The following is a 19,055-nucleotide window of genomic DNA, read 5'->3' on the forward strand; positions in this document are numbered from 1 at the left end:
GGGCACCGGGGCTGGGCTGGGGGGGGAACCAGGGCGGGGGCACTGCCGGGCGTGAGGGACACCTGGGGACCTCTTGGGACACCGAGGGACAATGGGGGACATTGAGGGACGCTGAGGGATATTGAGGGACCCCGTGGGACACTGTGGGTCCCCGTGGGACAGTATACCCTGTGGTACATTGAGAGACACTGAGGGACAATGGGGGTCACTAAGGGACAGTGGGGGACCCCATGGGACACTGGTGGGCATTATGGGATGCCAGGGGAGTACAAGGGACACGTTCCATTTGGGATGTCGTGGGACCTAATGGGGTGCCAGGCGACAGGGTGGAGCCATGTGGGGAACCGTGGGACATTGTGGGGTGCCACGGGACCCCGTGGCGCACCAGTGGACACAGTGCGATACAAGTGGGACACTGTGGGGCATTTGGGGACACTTTAGGATCCTGCGGGGTGCCAAAGACACTTTGGGACCTCGTCGGGCACTGTGGGACCCCGTGAGGTGGCAGACACCGTGACACTTCGTGGGACACCGAGGGACCCTGTGAAATGCCAGGGGACTCCGTGGGACATTGAGGTACCCCATGGGACACTGCGGGATGCCAGAGGAGAGGAAGGGACACTGAAGGGCATCTGCGGACACTTTGGGACCCCATGGGGTGCCAGGGGACACGGTGGGACGGAGTGGGGTACGGGGGGACCCCACGGGACATTGTGGGACCCCAGTGCACGCTGTGGGATGGCAAGGGACTGCGCGGGACACTGTGGGACAGCTGGAGATGCCGAGGGGTGCCAGAGGACGCTGCGCGACACTCGCGGGCACCGTGGGATGCCACGGGCTGTCGCGGGGTGACATCCGTTGGACACCGTAGGCTCTCGTGTGATATCTGGGAAAGCTGCGCTACACCCGTGGGACTCCACAGGCCGAAGCCGCCGCGCGGGTCGGCAGCACCCGGGGGGTCCGAGAGGTGCCCGGGGGTCCCGGCACTTCCCCCGGGGCTCCCCTGCCGCGAACCAGCCGATCTCAGCACGTTTGTCCCGTGCGCCACACCGTCCCGCCGCGCCTCTTAGTCCCGCCCCCCTCGGGCGCTGATTGGTCAGAGCCCGGCGCTCGGCGGTGCCATTGGTCGGCGGCCCGGGGTGGGCCCGGTTTACCGGGCAGGGGCGCGGTTGCCGTAGAGACGGCGGGAGCGGCCCCGGCCCCGGCCCGGCCGCGGCGGCGCAGCGGGACGAGCCCGGGAGCGCGGCCCCGGCGCGGCTCTGCCCGCGGCGGCTCGGTAACGGCGCGCGGCGGTTTGTGGGTGGCGGCTCCGGGCTCTGGCCGGGTCTCCCGTGCCCCGCCTGGGACTGCGGCCGCTGATACCGCCGATCCCGCCGGCGCGTTTGGTGTGGGTCCGCGGTGATAAAGGTGGCGGGTACGGAGCTGGTCCAAAGCCCTGGGGGTAGTGCGGGGCGGGGCCCGCTTTGTCTCCGCGGGAGGCTGCCCGCTGCTCAGGGACCACTGCCTGCTTCCTATGGAGGTTGTTCCGTGCTCTGGGACCACTTCCCGCTATCCGCGGGAGGCTAACTGGCATCGGGCTGCTTCCCGGTTCTCCCAGATGATGCCCAGTGCCCGGTGCCCTGAGACCTGTGCCCAGTTCCCTGAGACCCCCTGCTCGTTGCCCAGGGGCCCCTGCCCGGTTCCCTGGAATTAGTGCCCGGTGCCCAGGGACCAGTGCCCGGTGCTCTGTGACCAGTGGCCAGTTCCTTGGAATCAGTGCCCGGTGCTCAGGGACCCCTGGGGCCACCCCAGGCCCTTCCCCCGGCCATGCCAGGGCTCTGAGCACACCCTGTGGAAGGGACTTTACACCCCCAACCCACCCGAGCCCTGCACCTCAACCCCGGAGATTCCAGCTGCCGTTCCCATCTCCACAGTCACCAATTCCAAGAACTCTGGGTGTCCCTGAGCAGCCTCCTCGGTTCTTTTTCCCTCCCCAAGGCTGGGATTCACAATGAATTTCGAAGGGCTCAACCCCTCCTTGGCCGAGTTCGCGCCGCCCCTGCACCCCGCGCTGGAGCCAGTACTGGACCCGCACCTGAACCCCAACCTGGTGGAGCTGGACCCCGAGGGGGTGTCCCTGGAGGGGCTCCCGGTGCCTGAGTCAGTGCACCTGATGGAGGGCATGTACAGCGAGCTGCACACGGCTGTCTCCGAGGTTGGCGTGCCCGTCTCCGTGGCCCACTTTGACCTGCACGAGGAGATGCTGTGGGTTGGCAACCACGGGGTAGGTTTTGGGAAGCCCTGGAGATGATTTGCGAAGCTTTAGAGAGGTTTTGAGAAGCTTTGGAGAGGTTTTGCGAAGCTTTGGGGAGGTTTTGGGAGGCCCTGGAGAGGTTTTGGGAAGCCTAAAGAGGTTTTGGGAGGTCCTGGGGAGGTTGTGGGGTGCGATGGGGTTGTGGAATGGGTTGGGTTGGGAGAGGGAGACGAAAGCTCGTCTGGTAATGCCTGGAGAGGTTACCTAGAAGAGAGGCTGGACAGAGTTAAAGGATAAAGGCAGGTATTTATTGAAAAGCTTCCCAAGGAAACATCTTGGGCAGTGCAGGAGTCTCACAAACCCTACACCCAGGTGGGCATGATAGTCACAAGTTTTTCAGACAGATAAAAGTTGGGGGTATTTGCATATCAGAGTTTAACTGTCCAGTTACAGTTTCAGGTAATGCAATCCCATTCCCCTAGTTTGCTTCCCCCAATTCACTTTTTGTTGATGTTTTTCAGGGCCTGAGGCAGTGAGGTGTCCTTGAGTTTCAGGCCTAGAGAAGAATTGTTGTGTCTGAATAAAACAGGAGAACAGCAGCTGACAGGCTGTGGAGTTTTAGAGTTATACACTAAAGCAGCACTGATCTGCAAAATATAAAAGCTAAAACTTGAGGCATCACTGGTTCCACTACCCTGCCATGGCCTCCCACCTTTGCAGGGTGCTCCATCCAGCCTGGCCTCAGACACTTCCAAGGGTTGGGAATTCTCTGGGAAACCCATTCCAGCACCTCAGAGGGATGAATTGCTTCCCAAAATCCCATCTAACCCCATGTTGTGTCATTGTGAAGCTGTTCCCTGTGTCCTGTCCCTCCATCCCATGTCCCAAGTCGTTCTCCAGCTCTCTTGGAGCTCCTTTAGTTACTGGAAGGGGCTCCAAGGTCTCCCTGGAGCCTTCTCGTCTTCACACTCCTCCCCTTCCATGTCCTTTCACTATCCCAGGGTGCTCCAAGCCCCATCCAGACTGGCTCTGGACACTTCCAGGGACAGTCGCAGCTTCTCTGGGAAATCTGTTCCAATATCTCAGCATCCTCCCAGGGAGGAATTTCATCCCTCTATCCCATCTAAGTCTCCTCTTTTGGTTTAAAAAAACCTTTCCCCCTTTATCTGTCCATATGAATTCTCAGAGCAGGAACCTCTCACTGCTTCCCCTCTCACCGCTCTGGGGTTGTGCTGGGGTTTTTATTTGTGTCTGCTGCATCCAGGGACAAGTCTGAGCTGCCCTCTCTGGTTTGGAGCACCCAGGAGTGCTAGGAACACCCCCATAACCTGGAAAAGCCAGGATCTGGCAGAGGACAAAGCGATGCTCAGCTGTGCCATACCCACTAGGACACAGGGTTGTGACATTCCTGTCCCCTCTCTGCTTTCAGGGCCATGCCACCTCCTTCTTCGGGCCAACGCTGGAGCGCTACTCCTCCTTCCAGGTGAACAGCAGCGATGACATCCGCCAGATCCAGAGCCTAGAGAACGGCGTCCTCTTCCTCACCAAAACCAACCTCAAGTATCTGTCCCGGGGTGGCCTCATCATTTTTGACTACCTGTGAGCGCTCCTGGCTTCTCCTCCTCTTCCCTGCTCCCTCTCGGAGCGGGACGGGAGCCTGAGGGTGTCCTGCCTGTCCCCAGCATGGATGAATCCGAGGACATGCACAGCCTCCTGTTGACAGACAACAACACCCTGCTGGTGGCAGGGCTGCAGAACCACGTCCTCGAGATTGACCTCAACACTGTCCAGGAGACGCAGAAGGTGCAGCCGGGCTAGGGACTGCTCCCTGGAGATTTGCTCTGGGGTTGTTCCCTGCCCATCCCTGCCCTGCTCTTCCCTGCCTTTCTCATCCCTGCTTTTCCCTGCTCTTCCCAGTACACTGTGGAGGTGCCGGGTATCACCATCATGAGGCAATCCAACCGCTTCTTCTTCTGCGGGCACACCTCGGGCAAGGTAACACCTGTGCAGGGGGGGATATCCCAGAATCTGGGCTCTTCCCAGAGCTCCAGAGGCTGGGTGGCCACGGCCAGGACGTCCCCTCACAGGTGTCCTTGCGTGACCTGCGCACGTTCGTGGTGGAGCATGAGTTTGACGCGCACTCCGGGAGCCTGTCGGACTTTGACGTGCACGGGAACCTCCTGGTGACCTGTGGCTTCTCCAGCCGCATGAACGGCCTGGCCTGTGACCGCTTCCTCAAGGTCTATGACCTGCGCATGATGAGGGCCACCACCCCCCTGCAGGTCCACATCGACCCCTTCTTCCTCCGCTTCATCCCCACCTACACCTCCCGACTGGCCATCATATCCCAGACAGGTGAGGGGAGCTCTGGCCTGGTTGCGCTGTGGGGGATGGTCCGGTGTCCCCAAGTTCAGGGTTGGGTCCTGTGGGATTCAGCCTGGAGCAGAGGAGGATGAGGGGAGACCTCACAACTTCTTCACTCTGCTCTCTGGGGCAGTGACAGGTGACAGGACCCGAGGGAATGGCTGGAGCTGTGTCGAAAGGGATTTAGATGGGATTTTGGGAGAAGGTTCTTCCTCCAGAGGAGGTGGGGCACTGAATAGGCTCTTGGTCATGGTCCTGAGGCTGCCAGAGCTCCAGGAGTGTTTGGGCAATGTCCTCAGGAACAAGGTGGGATTTTAGAGTGTCCTGTGCAAGGAGTTGCACTTTAATCCTTTCATCCTTTCAGTGGGTTCCTTTCAGCTCAGGACATTCCATGATTCTGGAGACCAGAGTGTGTTTGGACAATGCTCTCAGGTGTTGGGATTTGGGGACTGGGGAGGCTATGGTCTTGTCCCGTACACGGCCAAGAGCTGGACGTTGATCCTTGTGGGTCCCTTCCCACTCAGGACATTCCATGATGGTTGTCCGAGCGCTGCTACCCCGTGTCCAGCCCCTTCCAGTGGCATGATCCCTGTGTCACCACATCCTAATTCCCACCGTGCCGCGTTGTCCCACTTTTCCCTTCCCCCAGGCCAGTGCCAGTTCTGTGAGCCCACCGGGCTGGCCAACCCCGCCGACATCTTCCACGTCAACACCGTGGGGCCGCTCATCATGACCTTCGACGTGTCGGCCAGCAAGCAAGCGCTGGCCTTCGGCGACTCCGAGGGCTGCGTCCACCTCTGGGCTGACTCCCCTGAGGTCACCTTCAACGCCTACTCCCGGGAGACCGACTTTGCCCTGCCTTGCATGGTGGACACGTTGCCACACCTGGACTGGAACCAGGACCTGGTGCCGCTGTCGCTGATCCCGGTGCCGCTGACCAGCGACGCGCTGCTCTCCGACTGGCCTGCCGCCAACTCGGCCCCGGCGCCGAGGTGAGTCCTGGTAAAATCGCTCTGGTAGGGACTCTGGTAGAGTCCTTCTCTTTCCTGATGTCTTGAGTGGCTACCTAAAATAGGCTAGAGAAAATTAAGGGAATAAAGAAGGTATTTATTAAATTTGGGAATTCAGTAGATACATCTTGGGCAGTCAAAGCCTCCCAGAGGCTACAGTCAAGATGGATGATGGTCACGAGTTTTTCACAGAATTCACAGAATCACAGGGTTGGAAGAGACCTTCAAGATCATTGAATCCAACCCATGCCCTAACACCTCAAGTAAGCCATGGCACCGAGTGTCTTATCCAGTCTTTTCTTAAACACACCCAGGGATGGTGACTCCACCACCTCCCTGGGCAGACCATTCCAGTACTTTATCACTCCTTCAGTGAAAAACTTTTTCCTAATATCTAACCTAATTTTCCCTTGACACAGCTTGAGACTGTGTCCTCTTGTTCTGTTAATTGCTGCCTGGTGACAGAGACCAACCCCCACCTGACTACAAGCACCTTTCAGGTAGTTGTAGAGTGATAAGATCACCCCTGAGTCTCCTTTCATACAATTATAAGTTTGGTCCATTTACATATCAGGGGTTAATCCTCCAATTACAATTTCAGGTAATGGAGTTATTTACTCCCAAGTTTGCCCCCCCCCAATTCAGTGTTGTTTACATCTCTGGGGGCTTGAGGCACTGAGCTGTCCTTGAGTTTCAGACCTAGAGAGGAATTGCTTTGTCTGAATAAAATGGGAGAGCAGCAGCTGACAGGCTATGGAGTTTTAGAGTTATACACTAAAGCAGTAGGAGGGTCTGAAAAATACCAAAGCTAAATCCTAAGGCATCGTTCCTTCTTGCCTGTGAAAACCCAGACGAGTTCCCTGCAGTGGAGGTGTGACTGGGCAGGTGTGAGGATGGTGGGACACGGTCCAACCTCCCTCCTTCCCACTCCCATTGTGGTCCTGGCTCTGTTCTGCCCATCAGGAATCTCCTTTTCCCTCTTCCTACCCCCAACACTCCTGTGCTTGACGCTGCTTCCCTGGCACATCCCTCATTGGGATGGAAATGAACTTGGGGAAGGGCTGAGGAGGGGGGAACGCTCAGGACCACCCTTGGGGTGGGTCCCTGAGCACACCCTGCATGGGTGAGAGATGCTGCTCTGAGTCAGGGGGTGTTTCCAGGCGAGCTCCCCCAGTCGATCCCGAGATTCTGCGCACCATGAAGAAAGTGGGATTCATTGGCTACGCCCCAAACCCCAGGACCAAGCTCCGTAACCAGGTACCCACTCCCAGGAGGGCATTTTAGGAGGGTGGAGCTCTGCAGCCTGGGAAGGGACAGAGCTCTCTGTGTGCTGAGGGATCCCTGAGGTTTCAGAGATGGGGACAAGAGGTGGCATTCCCTTGGGATGGTGCAGGTGTAGTTTGGAGGTGATGGTTTCTCCTGAGCAGGGAAAGGGATGGAGATTTCCCATTTCCATCCCTCCCTCCGTGGCTCTGTGGGCAGGGAAGGGCTGAGCTGTCAGGCTGGGAGATTCATGGCACGTCCCTCACCCTTGGGAAAACACTGCCCTGTGCTTTCCCACAGTGACAAATCCCTGCAAGCAGGAAGGTGTGGAGGCCTCCTGCAGGTCCAGGGAGGGCCCCACTCGATTCTGGTGGATCCCTTTGCTCATTCAAGGAGGCAGGAAAGCCCAGGAGTTGCCTGCAGGGCTTCTCCCCGCCTCAGGGTTCAGCTGCTCACCCCTTCTCTCTCCCTCCTCGAAGATTCCTTATCGGTTAAAGGAGATGGACAATGAGTTTGACAACTTCAGCCAAGTCCCCGAGTCCCCGATTGGGCGTGAGGAGGAGCCACATCTCTACAGGGTGGCCAAGAAGTACAGGAAGGTGGTGGCCTTGGGGGACTGCTTTGGGGCATGGTGGGGGAAAGGGTCTGTGGGGAGCACAGGGGGTCCCACAGGGGTCCTGTGGTGTGGGGAGGTGTTTGTTTCACCTGTCACGTCTCTGCTCAGGTCACCATCAAATACTCCAAGCTGGGGCTGGAGGATTTTGACTTCAAGCATTACAACAAGACGCTGTTTGCAGGGCTGGAGCCCCACATTCCCAATGCCTACTGTAACTGCATGATCCAGGTGGGAGCTGCCCCCGTCCCACCCAGACCCCCATGGTCCCCCAGAGCCTCCCCTGACTGCTGGGTCTCTGCCAGGTGCTGTATTTCCTGGAGCCAGTCCGCTGCCTGGTGCAGAACCACCTGTGCCAGAAGGAATTCTGCCTGGGCTGTGAGCTGGGCTTGCTCTTCCACATGCTGGACCTGTCCCGAGGAGACCCTTGCCAGGTCTGTGCTGAGCTGGGCTGCCCGGGAGGGTCACAGGGGATGGCAGAGGAATGGGAGCAGTGTTGGGCAGGCAGATGGAAACTCCTGTTGACCTCAGTGACTTGTTGTTCTCGCCCCATATCCAGGGAAGCAATTTTCTTCGGGCTTTCCGCACAATCCCGGAGGCGTCGGCGCTGGGCTTGATCTTGGCGGACTCGGATGAAGCCACGGGGAAAGTGAACCTGGGGCGGCTGATTCAGAGCTGGAACCGTTTCATCCTGACTCAGCTGCACCAGGAAACCCAGGAGCAGGAGGGACCCCAGGCCTACCGTGGGGCTGGCAGCAGGTGAGGCCCTGGCATGGGGGTGGGACAGGGAGGGGAGGGAGGTGGTCCCCAGAGACCCCACCCATCCCTCCAAAAGCTTTCTTGCTACTCATGGCCTGAGGGATCCATGGGAAATGCAGCTCCCCCCATGTTTGAATGCTGTGCTGAGCTTCTGCCCCCCTAAAACCTGTTTGGAGGCTTGAGGTTTTACACAGGACACCAGCTGAGCTTCCAGAGGGGCTTGCAAGACTGGCACTGCTCAGATGGCTGATTCTCCAAAATCTGCTGGAATTTGGGAGCTGGCCCTTTGCAGCCTGAACTGTGTGTCCCCAATTTAGGGATCTCTGCTGATGCCAGTGCTGTTTTTCCAGCAGCTTTGGCTCCTCGGGGGACTCTGTCATTGGGCAGCTGTTCAGTTGTGAGATGGAGAACTGCAGCATGTGCCGCTGTGGGAAGGAGACTGTCCGTGTGTCCTCCACGCTGCTCTTCACCCTCTCCTACCCCGACAGCACTGGTAACAGCAGGGCCCAGCCTCCCCAGCTGGGTGGGGTTTGTTATCCGTGATTTTTCCAGCTGGAACACACCCGCAGCCAGGAGCTGCCTCAGCTCCAGGGATGGGTTTCCAACCAGCCAAGCTTTTGGCTTCAGAAAGACACATTTGGGGCTTGACCTTCTGGCTGGTGGTTGCAAGGAAAACCCCAGAGGTTTGGCTGAGCTCATCTGGTCAAGGTTTGTGTGTTTTAGAGGTGACGTTATTCTCCTTTCTCCCTCCAGAAAAACCAGCCAAGGATTACGAGTTTGCCCAAATTTTAAAGCGCAGCATCTGCTTGGAGCAGAACACGCAAGCCTGGTGTGAGAACTGTGAGAAGTACCAGCCCACGGTGAGCCTGGGAGTGGGGTCAGGCACGAGGGGCTGTGGGACAGGGGTGTGAGGGGGGCAGTTTCTCCGTGAGTCACCAGGGAACCTCCTCAGCCCATGTTAGATTCGGTTCCTGGCCTGGCTGGCAGCCGTGGGGTATTTCCTGGGTTCTGTGCATTACTCTCACAGGGGCAAGGATTCAGCAGGGAGAAACAACCCCCCAGCAACTGCTGGAGCAGCCCTGTTGTCCTGGAAGTGCCCCCAGGAATGCAGCCAGGGAGGGGAGGAAGCTCTGCAGGCCAAGGCACTGGCGGATGTCCCAGATCCTGCTCGGATCCTCTCCAGGGCTCTCATTTCCATCTCCCCCTCTCCCTGCAGGTGCAGACCCGGAACATCCGCTGCCTGCCGGACGTGCTGGTCATTAACTGTGAAGTGAACAGCTCCAAGGAGGCAGATTTCTGGAAGACACAGGCTGAGGTGGGGCAGACACTCCGGGGTTGGTTCTCCCGGCACGCGGGGTGCGTGGTGTGGTGCCTGGCCCCGCCGAGGTTTTCACTCTCTTCTCGCTGTCTCTGGCCTCTCTCCCTCCACCTGAGCCGTGCTTGCAGAGGACTTGGTGCAATTGGGTCGTGCCTGTGGCATGGTCTGTGCCTTTGGAGTTGGAAAGGATGAGATCTCCTGGTGTGGCAGAGCTGAAGGGACTGAAGGAGTCACTTTGTCCTTTCCCAATCCCCTCGGAGCACCAAGGCAGTGACCTTGGATTTCCATTGCTTTTTCCCTGTCACCTACTTTAATATTCCTGTCTTCACTGCTCCTGGCCTGACTGTCATCCCGTGTCCCCAGGGCTAGCTGGTCACGCTGTGCTGATGCTTGCCTGTGTTTCGTTGCCAGTATTCCTTTCAGAAAGCCATGATGAAGAGAGGAGGCTTTGACATCACCAAGGGAAAGGAGATCTCTCTTGGAGAGTGGTAGGTAGAAATTCAGGAAGAATTTCTTCATGGAAAGAGTTTGGACCTGCCCAGGGAAGTGGTGGAGTCACCATTCCTGGAGGTGTCCAAGGAATGACTGGATGTGGCACTCTGGTCTGGGTGACAAGGTGGGGATTGGCCAGAGGTTGGATTTGATGATCTTGGAAAGCTTTTCCAATCTCAAGAATTCTGGGATTCTGTTCCTGGGGTGGTGCCTCTGAGCAATGACACCTCCTGGGTGATTCTCTGGGCTGTTTCTCATCTAAATCTTGTTAATTTGATACCCTGCCTGTCAGAGGCTGCACCATATCCCCTTTATCACCCACCTCGTGACCCCTTTTTGAGACCCCCAACCTTGTGCCCCTTTTCTAACTGACAAAAGCCCCAAAACCACATTGGCTGAGCACCTCCCCCAGAATCCTGCTCCAGGCAGCTCCAGCTTCCCACAGAAATTTTAGGAATCATCTGGGATGGCTGGGTGGGAGTCCTGGCCTGGGTGACATCTCCTTCCAACTCAGCTTTCCATTATTCCCTGTGCAGGAAGGATCTGGGGAACCCTGACATGGGGCATTCGTATCCTTCCGTGGAGGAACTGAAGAACATTTGGATCCCTCACGCCATCAAGATGAGGTTGACCAAAAGCAAAGAGCTTGATGTGAGCAATTGGAGTGAGACCGATGAGGTAAAGTGACAGAATCACGAAGCACGTGGGGGCAGAGCTGCCTCAGAACCACCTTCTGCTGAAGAGATAACTCAGGGGAGCACAGAAATGTCCAGGTTGGTGGTCTGGGGGCTCAGACATTCCCGATTCCTCCCACAGCTGAGCCCCACGGACGACCCCGAGTCTGTTTATATCTACGACCTCATGGCCACCGTTGTCCACATCCTGGATTCCCGTACTGGGGGCAGCCTGGTGGGGCACATCAAGGTGGGAGAGACCTACCACCAGCGGAAGGAGGTGAGAGACCCTGTGGGACCCCCACGGTACCCACTGGCTCCTGGGAGCCTCCCCAAGGGGTCTCACCCACGGGATCCGTCGTTCCCGGCTCTCTCAGCCAAGTGTTGAGTGTTTGGGTGAACGTGCCAAGAGCTGCTGGGGCCCCTCACGGGGAGGGAAGGGCTGAAGAAACCCTCTTCCCACACCCACTCAGGCTGGTTCCTCCTGGCCACGGGCATGGTGCCAGCTTGTCCTTGTACTTCCAGGTAAGGGCAGGGACATCATCTCCCTTCCCAAGGAAAGGGCTGGTCTGGGCAGTTTCTGCTGGAGATGCCCAAGCCAGGAGTTCCCAGAGTGTGTCAAGGCTCCATCCCTGTCTCTTATCTCTTGCATCTCCCTGGAGTTTTGCTCGGGAGCTGGGCAGAGCCCTGAGCCTGTCCAGCCCAATCCTTTCACGTCCTCTGTCACCACCCAGGGCAGCAGGGATTTCCCCACGGTGTCCCAGGAAGGGCGGGGGTTCCCACATGGCATCGTCACACCCTTCTTTCCCTGGTAACTGGGCAGAGGAGTCACTGCTCTGGCTTGGGGGGGGCCCCTAAGGCTGTGCCTTTCCCCCCAGGGAGTCACACACCAGCAGTGGTACCTCTTCAACGACTTCCTCATCGAGCCCGTGGACAAGGTGAGCACCAAGGTGACACAGTGGCTACCCCATGGAGCCACCCAGGTTGCCCCTGACCATCACCTCTCCCCTGCAGTGCGAGGCTGTGCAGTTTGACATGAGCTGGAAGGTGCCAGCCATCCTCTACTACGCCCGGAGGAACCTCAATGCCAAGTACAACCTCGTCAGTGAGTGCCTGGCGTGGAAGTGGTGGCGGGGTCGGCGCCACCACAGCACCACTGAGTTCCTTCCCCTTCCCCTGCACAGTCAAGAACCCCATCGAGGCCAGCGTCCTTCTGGCTGAGGCCTCGCTGGCCCGCAAGCAGCGCAAGTGCCACGCCACCTTCATCCCCCTCATGCTGAACGAGATGCCCCAGGCAGGAGATCTTGTGGGGCTGGACGCCGAGTTCGTCACACTGAACGAGGTGGGGGGGCCCTGAGGCTGGGAACAGAGGGGACAGGGCACGGGGACCCCCTCTGGGGCTGTTGGTCACCACGTGTCCTGTCCCTGGTCGCAGGAGGAGGCCGAGCTGCGCAGTGATGGCACCAAGTCCACCATCAAGCCCAGCCAGATGTCAGTGGCCCGGATCACCTGCGTACGTGGACAGGGCCCCAACGAGGGCGTCCCCTTCATTGATGACTACATCTCCACCCAGGAGCAGGTATGGGGTGCTCACCTGGCCTCGTGCAGCTCCCCAGGCCGGACACGGACCTGCTCTACCAGTGGGCACCTGTGTGTTCTCTGTGGTGACCTCACCTGGGCACCTGGGTATTCTCCATGGTGACCTCACCTGGGCACCTCGGTGTTCTCTGTGGTGATCTCACCTGGGCAGCTGGGTGCTCCCCATGAACTCCTCTGTCCTCTATGGTGTCTGGACACCTGGGTGCTCCCCATGGACAGCTGGGTGCACCCTATGGACACCTGTCTGCTCTCCAGGGACTCCTTTGTCCCCTTTGGTGAACTTACTTGGACTCCTGTGTTCTCCCTGGTGACCTCACCTGGACACCTCTGTGCTCCATGGTCACCTGGGGCCGTTCTGCAACACCAGCCCATTCCCCAGGCTGCTGACAGGGGGACTGGGGAGGGGGCAGAACCCCTGGGCCCTGCTAGCCCCCTCCAGGTGCTCTGTTCTCTGCAGGTGGTGGATTACCTGACCCAGTACTCCGGGATCAAGCCAGGAGACCTGGATGCCAAGATCTCCTCCAAGCACCTGACCACCCTCAAATCCACTTACTTGAAGCTGCGTTTCCTCATCGACGTGGGCGTCAAGTTCGTGGGCCACGGGCTGCAGAAGGACTTCCGTGTCATCAACCTGATGGTGACAGCCTGAGCCCCCTCCCTGGCCACGGTGTGGGGCTGGGGTGGGGCTGGGAGGGGTCAGGTCGGGTCCCTGCCCCTCTGCCTCGGTAGCAGGACCCTGTCCCCTCCTCAGGTGCCCAAGGACCAGGTGATTGACACCGTGTACCTGTTCCACATTCCGAGGAAGAGGATGATCTCCTTGCGCTTCCTCGCCTGGTACTTCCTGGGTCGGTAGCCGAGCTCTCGGATCCGGGAAGGGGCGGAAGCTCCCGAGGGTCTCCGGGCTGAGCGCGGGGTGTCCCCGCAGACCTGAAGATCCAGGGGGAGACCCACGACAGCATCGAGGATGCGCGAACAGCGCTGCAGCTCTACCGCAAGTACTTGGAGCTGAGCCCACAGGGCTCGGAGCCCGAGGAATTCCGGAAGGTGCTCAAGGGGCTCTACGAGAAGGGCCGCAAGCTGGACTGGAAGGTGCCCGAGCCCGACAGCCAGAGCAGCCCCAAGCGTAAGATGCCACTGCCGCCCTGTCCCCGTGTCTCCTCTCCTCTCCTCGTGTCCACGACGATGGGGCTGTGTTCCCCCCAGCCGCTGTCCCCTCCCCGTGTACCCTGTCCCCCCGCCGTGTCCCGTGTCCCCTCTCTCCCCACTGTGTCCTCTCTCCCCGTGTCCCCTCTCACCCCGTGCTGTCCCCGCAGACGGGGCCGTGTTTCCCCCCGTGCTGGCCCTGTGACCGGAGCCCCACGAGGAGCAGCGCCGGGAGAGGCGGACACGCGTGGAACTGGAACCAGCAGCGGGGCCGGGGCTGCCCCGGTCCCGCCCGACCCCGGGCCCAGCGCCCCGGGGCTCCCCTTTCCCTGCCGGTACCGGGAAGAACTGCCCTCCCCCGCCCCGCTCGCCCGCCGGCCCGGGCGCCCCCATAAAACAACCTCGGACCCCCGTGCGACCGTGTCCTCCTTGGCTCCGGGGGGCGGGACAGGGACCGGGACCGGGACCGGGGTCACGGCAGGAAGGACCCGGGCTCACGCCGCCACTGGCACCGAGGACACGGCGGTGCTGGGAGTGGGACACGGCAGAAGGGATCGGGACTGGGACTGGGAGCGAGGCACGGAGGAGCAGGAGCGGGACCGGGACAAGACGGGAAGGTTACGGATCGGGCACAGGGCAAGAAAAGGAGCGGGGGTGACACGGGGGACATGGCAGGAATGACCGAGGCTGGGAGCAGGGACATGGTGCAGAGGAGCCAGTCCGGGGCTGGCACCGGGAACACAGCAGGAAGGACTGGCGCTGGGCTTGGAACGGGACGGGCACCGGGGCACGGCAGGACGGACCCGGCCCAGGCTCGGTCAGGGGCTCAGACCGGGAGCAGGGCGGGACAGACCCGGACCCGGACACAGACGAGGCTGACACCGGGAGGGCGGCAGGAAGGACCAACGTTCGGGTCGGGGCTCAGACCGGGGGCACGGCGGCACGGACCCGCACCCAGCCCCGGTCCGGCGCTCAGACCGGGGGCACGGCGGCACGGACCCGCACCCAGCCCCGGTCCGGGGCTCAGACCGGGGGCACGGCGGCACGGACCCGCACCCAGCCCCGGTCCGGGGCTCAGACCGGGGGCACGGCGGCACGGACCCGCACCCAGCCCCGGTCCGGGGCTCAGACCGGGGGCACGGCGGCACGGACCCGCACCCAGCCCCGGTCCGGGGCTCAGACCGGGGGCACGGCGGCACGGACCCGCACCCAGCCCCGGTCCGGGGCTCAGACCGGGGGCACGGCGGCACGGACCCGCACCCAGCCCCGGTCCGGGGCTCAGACCGGGGGCACGGCGGCACGGACCCGCACCCAGCCCCGGTCCGGGGCTCAGACCGGGAGGGGGCGTAACCAGCTCGGCCCAATTGGGCGGAGCCAGATCAGACCCCGCCCACTCGCGGGCTAGCGCCACGCGGCTGGGCCCTGGCAACGGCGGGGCCCTCGGCGCCCGGACCGGGCTGCCCGCGGTGCCGCCTGCTCGCGGGACGGCCGCTCTGCGGCCCGAGGAGCCGCCCCTGCTGGTCTGACCGGTCTGACCGGCTGCACTGCCCGGCCCGGCTCGGCCGCCGCCCCCTCCGAGCGGCCGTGTCCCGCGGCGGTGCGGGCCGGTGGGGGCGCGCCGGGACCGGCGGTCCCGAGGGCAGTCCCGGGGCACCCGGTCGGTGTGAGGGGCGGTGGGAGCGGGACGGGAAAGCGGCCGGTACGGGGGGCGCAGAACGGGGGGAATTTGGTCGGGCTCGCGGCTCGGGGTGGGGGGGGCGAGGACCGGGGGTCTCGGCCGGGCCCGGGACGAGGGGGCTTAAGGGGAGGCGCTGGGCTCGGCCCTGGAGGCGGATGGCTCCATAGGGGGCTGTGGGGGATCTCGGAGGGGAGGGGGCTCTGTGGGGGCTCTGGACTCTGCCCTTACGGGAGGGGGCTCTACAGGGGCTCTGCCCTATAGGCGTGTGGGGTCCAGGAGCACAAACGGGACTCAGAGCGGACCGGGAACGGGAACGCCATGGATGAAGCCCTAAGGAGAGCCGGGCTCTGCAGGGAGCAGGGATCCCGGAGGGGCCGGGCAGGGATGGCCCTTGGGTGAGACCAGGTGTGGGGACAGCGGAGCCAGCAGCGCTGGAGGTGCCCCGTGTCCGCAGGTGACAGTAGAGCCCTGAGCATGCGGGGCTGGATCCCGGGATTCTGTGGAACCCTGAGGATGCGGGACCAGATCCCGGCCGTGGTCGGCCTGGTCCTGGCCTTGACATCGCTGCTGCCCACGGCCGGAGCGCGCCGGAGCCAGGATCTGCACTGCGGAGGTGTGGGGGGACACGGGGGACAACGGGGGGACAATGTGGGACAGGGCAGGACAGGGAGGAAAGGGAAGGACAGGGGCTATGGGGACAGGATAGGACAGGGGGACAGGGACAGAGGAGACAGCAAGACAGGATGGGGGCACAGGCCAGGGTGGCACAGGGCTTGGGGGCGTCCACTGGGACCAGCTCACCCTGCTCAGGGACAGGCTGAGGGTCTCCAGGCCGTGGGCGCGCCTCCCCACACACCCCTCCATCCCAGTCTGCCCCAGTCACGCCAGTCTGACTCTGGGCAACCATAGGCGTGCATGTGCCATGTCTCCCACGTCACCATGTCCCCGACAGCCTGCCGCGCACTGGTGGACGAGCTGGAGTGGGAGATCGCCCAGGTGGATCCCAGAAAAACCATCCAGATGGGCTCGTTCCGCATCAACCCTGACGGCAGCCAGTCGGTGGTGGAGGTGAGGCCTGTCCCAGTGTCCCTGCTCTCCATCTCGCTCCTGGACCCCACTGACCCTTCCCCGGGGCTGCAGGTGCCATATGCGCGGTCAGAGGCGCACCTGACGGAGCTGCTGGAGCGGGTGTGTGAGAAGATGAAGGAGTACGGTGAGAAGGTGGATCCGGCCACGCACCGCAAGAGCTACGTCCGGGTCATCTCCCACGACGGCACCAAGATGGATCTTTCCGGTGTCAAATTTGACGGGGATGTGACCTCCAGCCTGAAATTTGCGGTGTGTGAGGGGACAGGGGAGTGCTGGGGAGTGTGGGTGGCACAGGGGCTCCTGTGGGCTGGGTGTCACTGGTGCCGTGTCCCATTGCAGTGCGAGAGCATCGCTGAGGAATACGAGGATGAGCTCATTGAGTTTCTCTCACACGAGGCTGAGAACGTCAAGGACCGGCTCTGCAGTAAAAGGACGGGTGAGCTGGGGGGCCTAGGGGGTTCTGCTGCTGCTCCTGGGGTCATGGCTGCTCTGTTGGGATGGGATGGGATGGGATGGGATGGGATGGGATGGGATGGGATGGGATGGGATGGGATGGGATGGGATGGGATGGGATGGGATGGGATGGGATGGGATGATGCCAGTGCAGAGCAGGTGCTGTCCCAGGGGGTCTCTCCTGCTCTGTTGGTGCTGGGCTGGGAGGAGATGCTGGCCCAGAGCACGGGCTGTCCCTGGGGATCTTTGCTGCTCTCCCAGGGGGTTTCTCCTGCTCTTCCAGGGGTCAGTCCTGCTCTGTCAGTGCTGAGATGGGAGGAGATACTGACCCAGAACAAGGGCTGTCCCGGGGGATCTTTCCTGCAGTTCCAGGGAGTTTCTCCTGCTGTTCCAGGGGTTGTGACTACTCTGTTGGTGCTGGGATGGGATTTGCTGCTAGCCCAGAGCAGGGAGGAGCTGCAAGTTCTTCCCCAAATCCCAGCACACCATCACATGCCCGGACTCTGCTGGCACTGGGGCTTTTTTGGGATGCTGGGGCTGAGCCAGGGAAGCTGCTTTGCTGACTCTATGGCTTCTTCTGGCTCATCCAATGGCCCTGTCCCCTTTCTGGGGCTATTTCCAGCTCACAAACACCTAGGTCAGAGCACGATGTGACCTTTGGGCCTCTGCAGTCCTGGACAGGGTCCTGGACAGCGCCAGGGCAGGTCCCTTTGTACCTGACAAAGCCATCAGGGCAGTGCTCTGCCCCAGGCAATCCTGAGGGTTTCGACAGCTCCTCCTGGGGCTCCTCCTGCATCCAGCAGCACGAGCAGGGCCAGGCCAGGCCTGGCTGTGTTCAAACAGCCGTGTTTGTCATTAACCGCAGGACAAAGGCAGGGAAATGCTGTCCCCTGTCCTGCTGGCTCAGGTCACAGTGGGGACCTGAGGGGACAGGGCAGCACAGAAAATCCCATGGGGCTCTGATGTGTCCCAAGGGTCCCACAGGGATGTCATATCCTGGCAGTGTCATGGGGGTCTTGTGCATCCTGAGGGTCCCCCAGGGCTCCACCACACCCTGATTGTCCCCTGTTGTCCCCACAGACCTGTGTGACCACGCGCTCCACATCCCACACGATGAGCTGTGACTGCCTCTGGAGCAGGGACTGGGACAGCACCGGGACCCACCAGGATGTCCCCGGGACAGATGGATCTGCCGGGACCTCCGCGGCTCCCAAGCTGCTGCCTCACCCCATGAGGAGCTCCTGTCCTATTTATTCCCTGTCCGAGGGAACCGGGACAGCCACGGAGCCAGGGCCACATCCTCACTCCTGCCAGGACATTTCAGGGACATTCCTGCCCCACTGCTGGGGGACACGAGGGAGACACTGGGGCTCAGCCCCCCGGGGGGGAGAGGTTTGGGGACTCCCCTCCCTGCTGCAGGCAATAAAGGGGCCGTGGGCCCACCTGAGGGCAGCTCTGGTCCGGTGTGCTTGTGGGGTGGGGGACAACAGTGTCCCCATGTGTCCCCACATGTCCCCAGCAGCTCGAGTTCCCTCGAGGGCAGTGTTCACCCCTCGTGGCTCAGCTCTGGGGCAGGGACAGCAGTCAGCCCTGTGGCTCTGTGTCACCCCCAGCCCTGCCACTGCAGGGGCACCATGGGGGTCTGGCTCTTTGGCTGTGACTGGTCACCCTGTGTCACCTCATGTCACCTCACCATTGGGGTTCTGGCTCTTGGCTGCCACCCTGTGTCATCCCACCCTGCCACTGAAAGGGCTCTGTGAGGGTTCTGGCCTCTCAGCCATGGATTGTGTCACCCCATGTCACCTGGCCAGGGTGAAGGAGTAGCAGGAGGGCTCTGCCCCTCTTGTGGCACCCATCACCCCGTGTCACCCCATTGTGTCACCTGTTGCACGGGGGCCAGTAGGACAGTGCCCTGGGCTCAGCGGGGACAGTGACACCTGACCGCTGACGTCACCACTGAGCCAGGGTCATGCCACAGCCTATCACCTCAAGCCATTGTGGCCACATGCAGGATGACGTCATGGGCTCAGGTGACCTCATACTACTCTGTCGAGCGCCTGGTGACGTCACGGGGCTGCCCTCCCGCCTCCGCAGCCGAACCCCACCGAGACACCGGCGCGGCCGCGGGGATGACACCGGGCCATGACGTCACGCACTGCGGCCGGTGACGTCACGAGGCGGGGTGGGCACGCCCTCACCCCACCCCTGCTCCTGATCAGGCGAATGCGGCGGCCACCTATAGCTCGCGCCCCCCGCCACTTTATTGGCGTGGCCCCGCCCCACGGCGCGCCATTCGACCAGTAGCAAATGGTTCTGCCCCGGGAGGGGGCGGGGTTATGCTAATGACCAGCACCGCGCCCCGCCCCG

General features: G+C 61.5%; 2 protein-coding genes across 3 annotated transcripts; both read left to right on the forward strand.

Moving 5' to 3' along the window:
* Positions 1–1,154: 1,154 nt before the first annotated feature.
* PAN2 (poly(A) specific ribonuclease subunit PAN2) lies at positions 1,155–13,875 on the forward strand. Of its 2 annotated transcripts, none has more exons than XM_062510880.1 (26): positions 1,155–1,276; positions 1,978–2,263; positions 3,663–3,832; positions 3,916–4,036; positions 4,151–4,228; positions 4,321–4,588; positions 5,247–5,589; positions 6,768–6,864; positions 7,350–7,469; positions 7,595–7,714; positions 7,789–7,917; positions 8,043–8,242; positions 8,593–8,735; positions 8,996–9,102; positions 9,459–9,557; positions 9,972–10,048; positions 10,589–10,730; positions 10,869–11,006; positions 11,605–11,664; positions 11,741–11,831; positions 11,911–12,068; positions 12,162–12,305; positions 12,783–12,962; positions 13,077–13,170; positions 13,251–13,448; positions 13,639–13,875. In XM_062510880.1, the coding sequence occupies exons 2-26, from the start codon at positions 1,991–1,993 to the stop codon at positions 13,671–13,673; spliced, it is 3,585 nt and encodes a 1,194-aa protein (XP_062366864.1). In that variant the 5' UTR covers positions 1,155–1,276; positions 1,978–1,990; the 3' UTR covers positions 13,674–13,875. The 2 variants fall into 2 exon arrangements, with proteins under 2 accessions (XP_062366864.1, XP_062366865.1); XM_062510881.1 differs by having other exon boundaries at positions 8,596–8,735.
* A 1,256-nt stretch (positions 13,876–15,131) lies between these two features.
* Positions 15,132–18,130, forward strand: CNPY2 (canopy FGF signaling regulator 2). Its single transcript, XM_062511054.1, has 6 exons — positions 15,132–15,167; positions 15,601–15,759; positions 16,099–16,214; positions 16,287–16,484; positions 16,575–16,671; positions 17,769–18,130. Exons 2-6 carry the CDS (start codon positions 15,621–15,623, stop codon positions 17,810–17,812), a joined length of 594 nt encoding a protein of 197 aa, XP_062367038.1. The 5' UTR covers positions 15,132–15,167; positions 15,601–15,620; the 3' UTR covers positions 17,813–18,130.
* The last annotated feature ends 925 nt before the right edge of the window (positions 18,131–19,055 follow it).

Source organism: Cinclus cinclus, chromosome 30 (genome assembly GCF_963662255.1).
Source record: "Cinclus cinclus chromosome 30, bCinCin1.1, whole genome shotgun sequence".
NCBI classification, from domain to species: Eukaryota; Metazoa; Chordata; class Aves; order Passeriformes; family Cinclidae; genus Cinclus; species Cinclus cinclus.